This window comes from Patella vulgata, chromosome 9 (genome assembly GCF_932274485.2).
Source record: "Patella vulgata chromosome 9, xgPatVulg1.2, whole genome shotgun sequence".
Taxonomy (NCBI): Eukaryota; Metazoa; Mollusca; class Gastropoda; family Patellidae; genus Patella; species Patella vulgata.
The window spans coordinates 1,951,370-1,964,609 of record NC_065887.2 but is presented as its reverse complement, the minus strand read 5'-3'; the positions used below and the strand labels follow the sequence as shown (position 1 = coordinate 1,964,609).

General features: G+C 38.2%; 1 protein-coding gene across 3 annotated transcripts in view; it reads right to left on the bottom strand.

Moving 5' to 3' along the window:
• Positions 1 to 13,240, bottom strand: part of LOC126807981 (alsin) — a 70,468-nt gene that overhangs the window by 23,436 nt on the left and 33,792 nt on the right. For 2 of the 3 annotated variants that reach the window (XM_050532989.2, XM_050532990.2), the window contains exons 2-12: positions 11,583 to 11,821; positions 8,146 to 9,861; positions 7,512 to 7,644; positions 6,420 to 6,516; positions 5,838 to 5,912; positions 5,149 to 5,261; positions 4,614 to 4,677; positions 3,660 to 3,828; positions 2,678 to 2,760; positions 1,374 to 1,546; positions 614 to 782 (exon numbers count right to left, since the gene is read on the bottom strand). In XM_050532989.2, the coding sequence (XP_050388946.2) occupies positions 614 to 782; positions 1,374 to 1,546; positions 2,678 to 2,760; positions 3,660 to 3,828; positions 4,614 to 4,677; positions 5,149 to 5,261; positions 5,838 to 5,912; positions 6,420 to 6,516; positions 7,512 to 7,644; positions 8,146 to 9,861; positions 11,583 to 11,821 (3,031 nt within the window). Of the gene's footprint in view, positions 1 to 613; positions 783 to 1,373; positions 1,547 to 2,677; positions 2,761 to 3,659; positions 3,829 to 4,613; positions 4,678 to 5,148; positions 5,262 to 5,837; positions 5,913 to 6,419; positions 6,517 to 7,507; positions 7,645 to 8,145; positions 9,862 to 11,582; positions 11,822 to 13,240 lie in introns of those variants that run through there. The other variant, XM_056103159.1, reaches the window with a different exon arrangement.

The window sequence follows — 13,240 nt, the reverse complement described above, 5'->3', positions numbered from 1 at the left end:
CTGGAAGAATTGTTATCATTGACGTGTTCTGGATGATGTGAGGGATTAGCCAATTAAACGGTCTGTTACGGCGAGCTTTTGGCGTGAGGTGCATGGAACTGTGGGTAATCAACTAGAAACGTCAATGCTGATTGGTTAATTAAATGTCAGAAGTCATATGGTCAAAAACCGCTCGTTTGAACTTGACGCCACCTCTCAAAACAACTGGTCAGAACTTCATGTAGTGTAGGCCATCGAAAGCAGAAAAAAACGAAACGAAATATAGATTTTTATTTTAATCAGATTGACTAAGGGGTTTTTAGCAGCGGGAGGAAACCAGAGAACCTGGAGAAAACCCACGAGGTTGGACAGGCAACCCTACTCCTTGTCACAGAAACTTGGACAGGCAACCTTACTCCTTGTCACAGAAACTTGAACAGGCAACCCTACTCCTTGTCACAGAAACCATGCCAGTTGACTCAATGACAGACCTTATGATCTAAAGCGCTGATATTAAATCATTCGGCCACCCAACCCAACAGCTATTACTGGAATCTATAAGGGCAACTGATGAAAGAAGGAAATTCTCCATCTGAAGCCAAAACCAGACGTCTGTAACAGAAGAAACTATTACCTGAGGAAGATTTTCGGCCATTTTACCAAAAAGTCTTCTGTAATCTAGTTTAACTCGAATAAAAGGATATTCCATGGTACGTCTAAAGGCGGAGGAATATTGTGTTTTATCAGCCGATTTATCTGCTATCAAGTCAGGGAATATATCCTTACACTGATCAAAAAAGGAACTGAAAAAAAGATGTTGAGTTATTAACAAACTAATTAATTACTCCATACCGCTAGTGAAACTATGTAGTTATAAACCCGACACTTATTATCCAATCTAGACAGACATTTAAACTACTCAACAGTAGAAACCAAATGGTTTTCTATGATTCTCAATAAATTTGAACAATTTGCCAATAATGGTTTAAAACTAAACATTATATACAGACACTGATTAATGATGTATAATGTCAGGTACAAAACATATATATATATATATGTATAATGTCAGGTACAAAACATATATATATATATGTATAATGTCAGGTTTAAAACTAAACATTAAATACAGAAACACCTGCTAAAACAGTACAACTACAGAATACTCAAGTTGTAGTGATACTTGTAAACATATTTATATTTACTTTACTGTTTATTGTAAAGTCAATCCATAATATAAGATAATCCAATGTCAAAGTTATTAATATTCGTCACAAACGCACGTTGTAGTGCTACTTTTATGTTATAAAAGTTATGCCTTAAATAAACGATAGTCCACTCTACAGATTTAGTTGTCATAGAACCTAACAGGACAATAAATATACAATACTTACGTGCCCATTTTACCACAATAATCGAATCCACCAACAGCCAACATGTCCGCGTAAAGATTGGAATAATTTTTAAATTCTTTCACAAATTGTGAACAGTGTGTCATAATTCTTGCATCAAAGAAACATTGATTCTCTCGCATGATTTCGCTCACTTCTGCTATTCCATCACCAACCTTAAACAAAATATTTAAAAAAAGATGAAATAACTCTATCAGTCATTAACATTCCAAGTGCTTTGAAATCTTTTAGAAAATAAAATGAAATGAAATGGGATTTAATGTCCCACTGTTCTGCTCCAACTGGGCTAATGAAGTCTGGCATATGCCGTACAGTGTTCTATTAGGGAAATTTTGCCCGGACATTGGCGTTACAGCCTACTCTTGGATCGAATTCCAACTGCAAAGGGATATTTTTTACGTGCACGCCAATGTGTACAAGCTTCCTTGCTTTTCGTCCCATCCGAATAACTAGACAGCTGTCCTTGTCAGGCCCTCCATCCTGCACCAATGACAAGGGGAAACCACACCGGAAAATGAAATCTTTTAGAAGATACAGTGATAGACTATCTCTGTGTTACCGGTTATGGTGTGGATACTCATACCATATTTATTCAATAACTGGACATGTAAGAAACGTTAGAAGTAGGTGGGCCTAAATACAAGTAGAACCTTCACCTCATCGGGGCTATACTATATACCGGAAAACACTGAAAAACACCGGAAAAATACCGGAAAACACCATGTTATACTGAATACAGGAAAATACCGGAAATACGGTAAATACCGGAAACCACACTAAATACTAGAAAACACCCTAAATAGGTAACCCGGAGGAGGGCTATACTATAAACTTGAAACCAACCCTAACCCAACCCAGGCACACAGAGCACCAGGCTCCGGGTTACCTATTTCGGGTGCCAGTCTCCGGGTTACCTATTTAGGGTATTTTTCGGTATTTAGTGTTTTTCCGGTGGTTTTCGGTATTCAGTATAACATGGTGTTTTCCAGTAGTTTTCCGGTGTTTTCCGGAATATAGTATTGTCGCCTCATCGCCACTTTGTGGAGTTGCTACTCATAGCATATTTATTCCAATCAATAACTGGACATAGGACTGTGAATTAAAATTAATAGCACTAGGCTTCTCATTATTTATCTCCCTTGCATTCTTCCTCATACATCCCAAGGGAACTTACTCTCCTCCTCATGCATTCCAAGGGAACTCACTCTCCCTGGTTCGACACAGACTCAGCCTGAAACCACACTGGTAATGAACAAACCAATATTGGATGATGACTAACTATTTACCTTTTTACTGAGATCAATAAAAGCTTGTAATAAATTCTGTAAACATGTTTTAAACGGGTAAACATCCAGACTTGTATAAAAAGCTGTAAATATAAACAAATAACACAGTCTGGATTTATAAATTACAGGTTATATCAATCTTATAAACACCCTCATGTTGTCCATGTTATATAAAACACATGTTGTCCATGTTATATAAACACCCTCCATACTGTCCATGTTATATACAACCCCTCCATATTGTCCATGTTATATAAAACCCCTCCATACTGTCCATGTTATATAAACCCCTCCATACTGTCCATGTTATCTAAAACCCCTCCATACTGTCCATGTTATATAAAACCCCTCCATACTGTCCATGTTATCTAAAACCCCTCCATACTGTCCATGATATATAACACCCCTCCATATTGTCCATGTTATATACAACCCCTCCATACTGTCCATGTTATATATAACCCTCCATATTGTCCATGCTATATACAACCCCTCCATAGTGTCCATGTGTTAAAACCCCTCAATGTTATATAAAACCCCTCCATACTGTCCATGTTATATAAAACCCCTCCATACTGTCCATGTTATATAAAACCCCTCCATACTGTCCATGTTATATAAAACCTCCATACTGTCCATGTTATATAAAACCCCTCCATACTGTCCATGTTATATAAAACACCTCCATATTGTCCATGTTATATAAACCCCTCCATACTGTCCATGTTATATAAAACACCTCCATATTGTCCATGTTATATGTTATATAAAACACCTCCATATTGTCCATGTTATATAAAACACCTCCATATTGTCCATATTATATAAAACACCTCCATATTGTCCATGTGTTAAAACAATCGACCACCCAAGCTCCCTGTCGCAGGTAGGCGATAAGCGTCTGAATGGGATCCTTCTTCACACTTGTTGCAATTGCTTCGACATACTGAATCCTTATTTTCTTATAATTCTACCAACAAACCTGATTTTTGTAGTGGTTTAATGAAAGCGTTGATGATACGATTTAACTGTTGATAGAATCCTCGTTCTGAGGCTGCAAACTCAAACATGGTGGCCGTTACCCCGTCTCCTGGTTTTACCAAACAAAAACATTTATCTCCCCTGGCTTGAACCTGTCTCACCCAACCACACTGTTAAATATAAAAATCATTACCAAATGAAATGAAACAGGGTTTAACATCCTACTGTTCTGCTCCGACTGGGTTAATGAAGACGGACATACGCCATACAGTGTGCTATGAAGGAAATTTTGCCCGGGCAGCGGCACTATGGCCTACTCGTATATCGAATTTCAACTGCCAAGGGATCTTTTACGTGCACGCCAATGTATACACGAGACCTCTGTTTTCCGTCCCATCCCAGCTGTCCTTGTCAGGCCCTCCGTCCTGCACAACTGACAAGGGGAAACCACGTCGGAAAATCCTGATAAACTTTCTCGGCCAATGCAGGGTTCGAACACGACCTCCAGGTTAGCGAGCCACCGTCATACCCTGTATCATGTACAACATCTATCAATACTACATATCTACACTAGGTGGTATCAGATGTTCTAGATAGAGTAAGCATATCCTGTCTCATGTACAACACCTACCAGTACTATGTACAACATCTATGCTGTAAAATCCTGAGGAACTTTCTCAGCCAACATCTGCCATTGGGGTATTTCATTCTCTAAATTCCAAAAGAAGGAGAGAGAAAAAGAAATGGTCTTTTCGGGACTAACATATGGTTCAATTTTAATTCAAAAATTCGCTTGCATGTAGGGGGTCTTCAGCAGTGTGAAGAAACCAGAGGACCAAGAGAAAAACACACGAGGTTGGACAGGCGACCAATCCAAAAGAGGGGCTTCTTAAAATTTTCATTTCTAAAACAAAATGAGATTGCACATTACATATATATATATATATATCATTACCTTTTTTAAGGGTCCAATTATTGTTGGATTCATAATTTTCTTCAGGGGAGCAGTCGGGTCTTTACTGAAACAACAAATAACAAATATGACCACTAGAGAAATTGAATGAAATGGTATTTAACGTCCTACTGTTCTGCTCCAACTGGGCTCATGAAGACGGACATACACCATACAGTGTGCTATGTGGAAAATTTGTCCTGGACAGCGACGCTATGGCTTACTCTTACATGTATATCAAATTCCAACTTCCAAGGGATATAATTTACGTGCATGCCAATGTGTACAGGGGACCTCAGTTTTTTCACTTATCCTACCAACTATAAATTGTTCCTTGCCAGACACTGCACCACTGACAAGGGGGAACCACGCCAGAAACATCTGATGAACTTTTGTGGCCAACACAGGGATCCCACACAGGACCTCCAACGTCTTATTCACTGAGCCAACATGTCTCCCACCATTAGCGGTACATAAAAAGATTCACCGAGCCAACATGTCTCCCACCATAAGCAGTGCATAAAAAGAGAAAACTTACTATGGATGTTTGCCACAGTAGAAAACAGCTGGTTTCATACCCGAGCTATCAGCTAAAAATACGGAATAGGAATCTCCAGCTGCCACATCCCACACATAACATCCCTTCATAAACTAGAGGAACAAAATAATAATATACATAACATTCCTTTATAAACCAGAGGAACAATAGAATAATAGTCATTACATTCCTTCATAAACTACATGGAATATTTATAACAGGGAAATGAAATGAAATGGGGTTTAACGTCCTACTGTTCTGCTCCGACTGGAATAATGAAGACAGATTCATTACAGGGAACAACATAATAATATTCATTACATTCCTTCATAAACTAGAGGAAAATTAGAATAATATTCATTATGGGGAACAACAAAATAATATTCATTGCTGAATTAAATAATGTTCATTATGGGGAACAACATAATAATATCCATTACAGGGAACAACATATTAATATTCATTTATGACAATAACAATATTCATCAACATCATAATATTTATTACATTCCTTTATAAACTACAAGTGTTAGAAACAACCATCAAGAGATATTTCAAATTAAATATAATAACACAATATAAAGGAATACAATGGCGTGGAACATTTCAGTCATTTTAAAATAATCAAATATCCAATACTATGTGACCTTCTCCAAAGTAAAAGTGAAATGGTATAAGATGTTCCTTACCTTGACTCTACAAGGTGTTACTGTTGTTTCATTATGTCCTAATTGAAGGTAGCCATTATGACCCCACGTATAAACCTATAAATAAACAAAAGAAAAGGGGTCATGGGGTTGAATATACACTGGATACTAACTAGTTCATTTTGGGACTAACATATTATCAATGTAAGCAGAGAAATGGAGTCGTTGGGTTGAATGTACACTCTACACTAACTTGGTGTTGTGTTGGGACTAACATATGGTGTAAGTAATTATTTTAACAGTTCACTTGTATGCAAGGGTCTACAGCACTTGAGAACCCAGAGTAAATTCACAAGGTTAATGTAGGCAGCCCTAATCCTTACTCAGCGTTTTTCTATTTGTTTACGCCAGCAAACCAAAGTTTGGTTTTTTTCCAAAAATTTAAAAAAGTTATTGTATTTCTAAAATATCTTGTCAACTGTGAATTAGATGTAGTAAGTACTCTCTATGTTAAACCTATGTAATTGCCATGTTTAATTCCTGTGAATTAGCTGTTATTAATTAAAAATTTCTATGTTTAACCTGTGAATTAGCTGTTATTAATTAATTATTTCTATGTTTAACCTGTGAATTAGCTGTTGCTGCTACACAGTGACTGTGACCAGCTGCTATGACAACCACTTCCTTTCCATTCATCATTTTGATACATTTAGGTGTGTCTCTAAAAATAGAAATAAAACATAGGTTGCCAGGCAACAAATTCCCCTCAAAGAACAGATTCCCATAAAGATAGGTTGCCAGCAACAAAACATACACCTACACTACCTAAATCGTCCGAGTGGTCGACAAGGATTGTCACATATTTATTCCTTGGTAGGTAATTGGGGACCTTTACAAGACAAGATTATAATTTTTGTCGTTTGAAGGTTCACAAGGTTCAACAAAGTGAAACAAGGGCCATAACTCTATACATAATAAATGGAAATTGCTGTACTTCAATAGGATTGTTCTTTTTACTTACTTAAATGGCACATATAAATTTCATACAAATCGGCAGATAACTTTAGAGGTTAGAGTGTTCACAAAGTGCAACAAAGTGACACAAGGGCCATAACTCTAGAAGTAATAAACGGAAATTGCTGAAATTCAATAGAATTCCATGTGGGCGTATAAAAACAATATATTAAATATTTAAATATGACCTGAAATTAGGTTAAATGTAATATTTGCACAGACCCGCGTTATGAAGACAGACATACTCCATGCAGTATGTCTGGACATCACGACTGGACAGCAGCCTTACGCCTAACCTTATTTTAAACTGCAAAATTTTTTCAGTGCAAATAGAGAGAGAGAACGAAATCGGGTTGAACGTCCACTTGACACAAATTAGGTCATGGTTCAGTTTTATTTCAATAATTAGCTTGCACGTAGGGATCTTTAGAAGTGGGAGGAACCAAAGAAAACCCACAAGGTTGGACAGGCGACCCTACTCCTTGTCGCGTACAACAGGGAAATCGAAACCACTCCAGTCACTTGATAAGTTCCACATTAAAAAATATGTCAATAATTCGCTTGTGCATAGGGTCTGTGGAAGGAACTTGAAGATCCACACAGTTAAGCAGGTGACCTTATTCCTTGTCACGTAAAAAATTTGGGTTCTAAACGACGCCACCTGATACACTGACAGGCCTTATGATCTAAAGATAAACCTACCGATCTAGAGAATCGCCTAGACCAAGCTGACCTTTAGCGTTACGTCCCCAAACCCAAACTTCAGTATCTATAACAACAGGATTGTCTTCATCAGCAGATCCTTCAACAGAACCAATCGAAGAGGCAGCAACAGCTGAAAATAATCCATAGAAATTCCATAAGGAAAAAATATTCTTATTTCATCTTAAGACTGTCATCAACGGGGCCATTTTTCTTCAACACAGGAGCTCAAAGTATTAAAATCACGAATTCTTTCATAGGAACTTGACCACGTAAGCTTATGTTGGTACTAATTATGTTGGATGCCTGAGTCACTTTGACATATTCTTGCCCTGGACAATTGTAGCCTACCTTACACTAATCTTTCATTTTGCAGCTGGAGGAAAACAGAGATTCGACATGTGACCCTATTCCTTGTCACGAACAATGAGGGAATCAAAACCACGACAATCACAGACCTTATTGCTTCACATGCACATGTTTAACCTCTAGACCACCCACCCTACCCCCCCCCCCCAACTCCCACTCCAAACAACAAGATAGAAGAATTTTCTAACTCAGATTAAAAACGGACCTACAGCTTAGTGAGCCTGCGCTCCCTGACAAATCGAACAAAAACTTAAACAATGCTTACCTTTACCCGGTGAAGACATGGAAGCTCGTTTTTCCATCTGTTCCTGTCGATCCATTAAGGTTTTTATTGATTGAGGCTTTTTACTAACTCGGTCTTTTTCAGGAGACCAGGCTTTAGTTGGCGATTGTTCTTTTGACCTCGATCCACGACGAGGGGAGTCTAACGGACCACATGTTAATACAAAATTGTGTTGATCCGAAACAGGAGATCTGTCCGACATTGGAGAATTAGAATCTTGGCTGTTGGATTTGGTTATAGAGCCATTCCCAGTATTTGGGTTTGCTCCGTAAGGTATCTGATTTTGTATGTCGGTTATAGCTTTGCTTGCAGCTGATCCAATATTTTGCATGACTCCATGAAAAAAGCCTCCAAACGATGATCTTTCTGTTTTGCCATCTTCTTGGTCATTTGTTTGTTTCTTTGGATTCTTCACTGTCTCTTCTTTACTTGGGGAACTTGGGGACTCTCGATTGATATCTGGCAGTCTGTCAGGAGTTGGTGCCTTTTTCCAAATATCTTCTTCTTGCTTGGGTAAAATTTCTTCTGGAGTTTTCGCCTCACATTTTTTGCTGGGGATTATTGTATCTTTTGATGATTTTTCATTGACACTATCGGAATTACCTGCTGAGCTCATGGAAGTGTCAGCAACTGAAGTGGCAGTGACACCGCTCTGGCTTTTAGAAGCATCTTGTGCAGAGTCTATTTGTTCTTGTGGTTTTGGGTCAACATCACCTTGTTTAGATTCTGAATCTGTGGATTCTAGATCTGTGGGTTCTAGATCTGTGGATTCTGGATCTGTGGGTTCTAGATTTTTGGATTCTGTTGCTGGTGGTATGTTGGGATTTTCTGCATTTGCTGATGGTTTATCTATGTTTTGACAAATCTCTGTTGCATCAGGTGGATCAGAGGTTTCAGGAGTTGCCGCAGCTTTATTGGGTTCCTTAGCATCATCACCATCTGTGGTGTGTGAGTTGTTCTGTGAAACTGCATTTTCATCTTCTTCAATAATTTTGGAATCAGTACTTTCAGTAATCTTGGAGCCACCACTACCTTCAGATATAGCACTAGTTTTTAAATCTGAAGTAGCACTAGACGTGAAACTATCATCACCCAGAGAATCAACACTTCTATCGACAGGGACTTTATCATCCTTACACACATGATAATTTTCAATGATGCAGGTGTCCGAGTTGTCCGTGTAAGTATAAATCTCTGTGTTACATACCGAGCATCGTGATGGATAATATTTTGATATCTGAACATCAGTGCTATGTCTGTTTTCTAGTTTCTGTTTTTTAGGCTGTCTTTCTGTTCGTGCAACCAAGGCGACAGAATGCGAATGACCACAACAAATCTTTATCACATTTTTACCTTTTAGTGTTTCTAGAAGACACGGTTTTGGGGATTTAACTGTACTCCCTTGTCCTAACTGTGCCCCTTGCCCCCAGCTCCACACATTTCCCTCGTTACATATAATAAGCGTATGCACAGCCCCGCAACTTATTTGCCGAGCGACAACTTTTTTATCACCTGTTACACCATGTTCGCAGGCCTCACCAGTCTCTGAGATCGGAACTATCAAAGGGATGTTAATTTTGTCAGGCGTATCCAGGCCACATTGTGTACGCGAATTATCTCCCCAGCAGTATACATCACCGTCATCTGTGATGACGCCACTGTGACTTACACCACATGCTACTTCAACTACACGTTTATCTGTAGAAATAAAACGGCAATATTTTTAATTAAATCATCCTAGTTTACTGCACCAACTGGGCCGATAGAGACGGACATACACCATGCAGTGGGCTTACTCTTTATCCAATAATAACAGTCAATGGTTCTTGTAAGTGTAGGCAGGGGCGTGGATGGCCGAATGGTTAGCACGTGCGCACTGTATCATAAGGTCTGTCACTGAGTCAACTGACGTGGTTTCGATTACCCGGTTGTACGTGACAAGGAGTAGGGTTGCCTGTCCAACCTCATAAGTTTTCTCCGGGTTCTCCGGTTTCCTCCCACTACTAAAGACCTCTACGCGCAAGCGAATTATTGAAATAAAATTGTTAGTCCCAAAATGACCTGGTTTGACGTTAAACCCCACATCTCTCTCTCTCTCTCTCTCTCTTTTTTTTTTAAGTGTAGGAAGTGTTCCTTGCCAGGACCTACCTCCTGCACCACTGACGGAATAATCCAGAGAAGAGAGAGAGAAATGTGGTTTACCGTCCACTTGACATAAACTAGGTCATTTTGGGATCAACATTTAATTTATATTTCAATAATTTACTTGCGCGTAGAGATCTTAAAGGGTAGGAGGAAACCTGAGGACTGGAAGAAAAACCCCACACGGTTGGACAGACGACCATTATCCTTGTCACATACAACCGGGGATTCGAAACCACGTCAGTTGACTCAATGACAGACCTGATGATACAACGCACACGCGCTAACCATTCGGCCATCCAACTCCCCGAACCACTGACAGAGAATAATCCAGAGGGACTTTCTTTGCCAACCAATCTGATTAAAATACAGATCTATATTTCGTTTCGGTTTTTTTATACCTTTGATGGCCTCTACTACATGAACATCTGACCCGTTGTATTGGAAGGTCGCATCAAGGGTCATACGAGCAGCTTTTGAACCTATGACATCAGACATCTGATTAACCAATCAGCGTTGATGGTTCCAGTGGAATACCCACAGTTCCGTGGACAGCACGGCAAGAAGTCACCGTAACAGATCGTTTCATTGGCTAATCCGTCACATCAATCAGAATGCGGGTTACATATCAACTCTTCCAGATCCTAGTGTAGTAAAGACAAATAAAACGAAATTTCGAACTATAAAAAAAGAAACGAAATAGGATCTGTGTTTTAATCAGATTGTGCGTCTGCGGCATCCTCAACATCCTCAAGTGTTTGTTGGAAAGTAATTACACACTCGTCGTCACACCCCTGTCAAAAACATCACAGCAAGTTGGACATTTACCTGGACAGCTTCCTTACGTCTATCATTCTTAGAAATCAACCTGATACCGCTACAGGATCCTTAATTTGGAGGTATTGAATCATCCAATACCCTTTTATCAGACCTGAATTACCCACCTGACCAGACCTTGCATACCCTTGCAATGTGCTGCGACTAAGAGAAATTTGGATCAGACAACAGCATCTGTTGTATACTCTTACTCAAATTCCAACTGCCAATAATAATAACAACTATATTTTTGTATTTTTTTCAGGCAATCAGAATGACTAGGCATCTGATTGAGCCCGACCCGAAAGTGATAAGATATTTGGATGACCCCCAACAAAGGAAGTGATAAGATTAGCTGAATGCACCCAGAGCTCTGGATGACCCCAATCCAGGAAGTGATAAGATTAGCTGAATGCACCCAGACCTCTGGATGACCCCAATCCAGGAAGTGATAAGATTACCTGAAAGACTGTCAATTATTTGTGGTTGTTGATAAAATTCTTCATCAGGAATCCCGACCTGTCCCCGATCATTCTTGCCGTATCCATACACATGGTGCTCAGACGTCAAAAAAAGGGCATGACTGTCCCCTACAGATACTTTGAGGATTTTTTTTCCATGGAATACTGGAAATGTGTTGAGATTGATATCACCAAAATACCCCTGCCATTCATATACTACATCTTCTGACTTCTCCTCCCTGAAATAATTAAAACACAGTCAAAATACAGTCAAAATACAAAATATAGTCAAAATGCAAATCATAGTGAAGATACAAAACATAGTCAAGATACAAAACATAAAGTCAGAATACAAACCACAGTCAAAATATAGTAAAAGTACAAAATATAGTATAAATACAAAATATAGTATAAATACAAAATATAGTATAAATACAAAATACAGTCAAAAAAAATATGAAACATAGTCAAAATAAATACGAAATATAGTCAAAATACAAATAATAGTCAAAATGCAATCAGAGGTCAAACAAACACAGTCAAAATACAAAACATAGCCAAAATATAATCAAAATACAAAACATTGTCAAGATAAATACGAAATACATGTATGGACAAATTATATTCAAAATGCAATCGGAGGTGATGGTTAGAGACACAGCTCTTAAAGAACAAAACTCAGTCAAGATATAGTCCAAATACAAACCATAAGTCAAAATATAGTCAAAATACAAAATATAGTCAAGACATAGTCGTTGGCGTAACTGGCTTGTAATTCTAGTGATTATTGTCCTGATCTGTCATAGCATTATGAAAGCCAAGGGTGATAAGATAACTAAAAAATTCAGTGAGTCATATTTCAAGGAGATAGGCATATTTTAAGGGTCAATGGCAGCAACCTTGAGTAATTTTTATGATTTGTCTTGCTTCCTTTTGTCATATTAGCATGTGATATGTACTTACTGATAATATTGTAATCAAATATATTATAGTCATTGATGGTGATCACCCTAGCGACAATTCAGCATCACAGCGATCACCCTAGCGACAATTCAGCATGAGGTAATAACCAGATAAATGCCTATTGGCAGCCATTTTCGATGATCTTCCAAGGATGTCAGCATGGCATCATCTGAAAGTTTAGCTCATGCATATCAGAGATACACTGCATTATAATCTATCGACAAAACGTCAAGGCTTAAACTAGGGTTTGGCCCTTCGTTAACTTCTATTTTAAGGGGGTGAGTTCATTCTATGAAGATGTATTGATTTCTATATTTAACGATTGAATCCTTTCTTTGAAGAAATATTGAATTCTATTTCGGGGGAATCTCATGTTTTTGTTTTTGTAGTAAAAGTGAATCCTCATTTTTCGTTGGAAGAAATTCTATTTTAAGGAAGTGAATTCCATCATTGAGGGAGTGGTGGGAGAAAATGGCACGAACATTATAGTTCAATATATAAATATTCCTATACAACCTTGAATCATTGTATCTCCATAGAAAAATAAAAACACAATAAAAAAAAAATCAATATAATCATTTAATTAATGTATGAATACAAACAAAAGACAACAAATCAGGTCAACATGTTCTTCCACTAGTGAGAAAGAGTCCTTAGCGACTCACTGTTGACAGCGGGAGGCTATTACACACTAA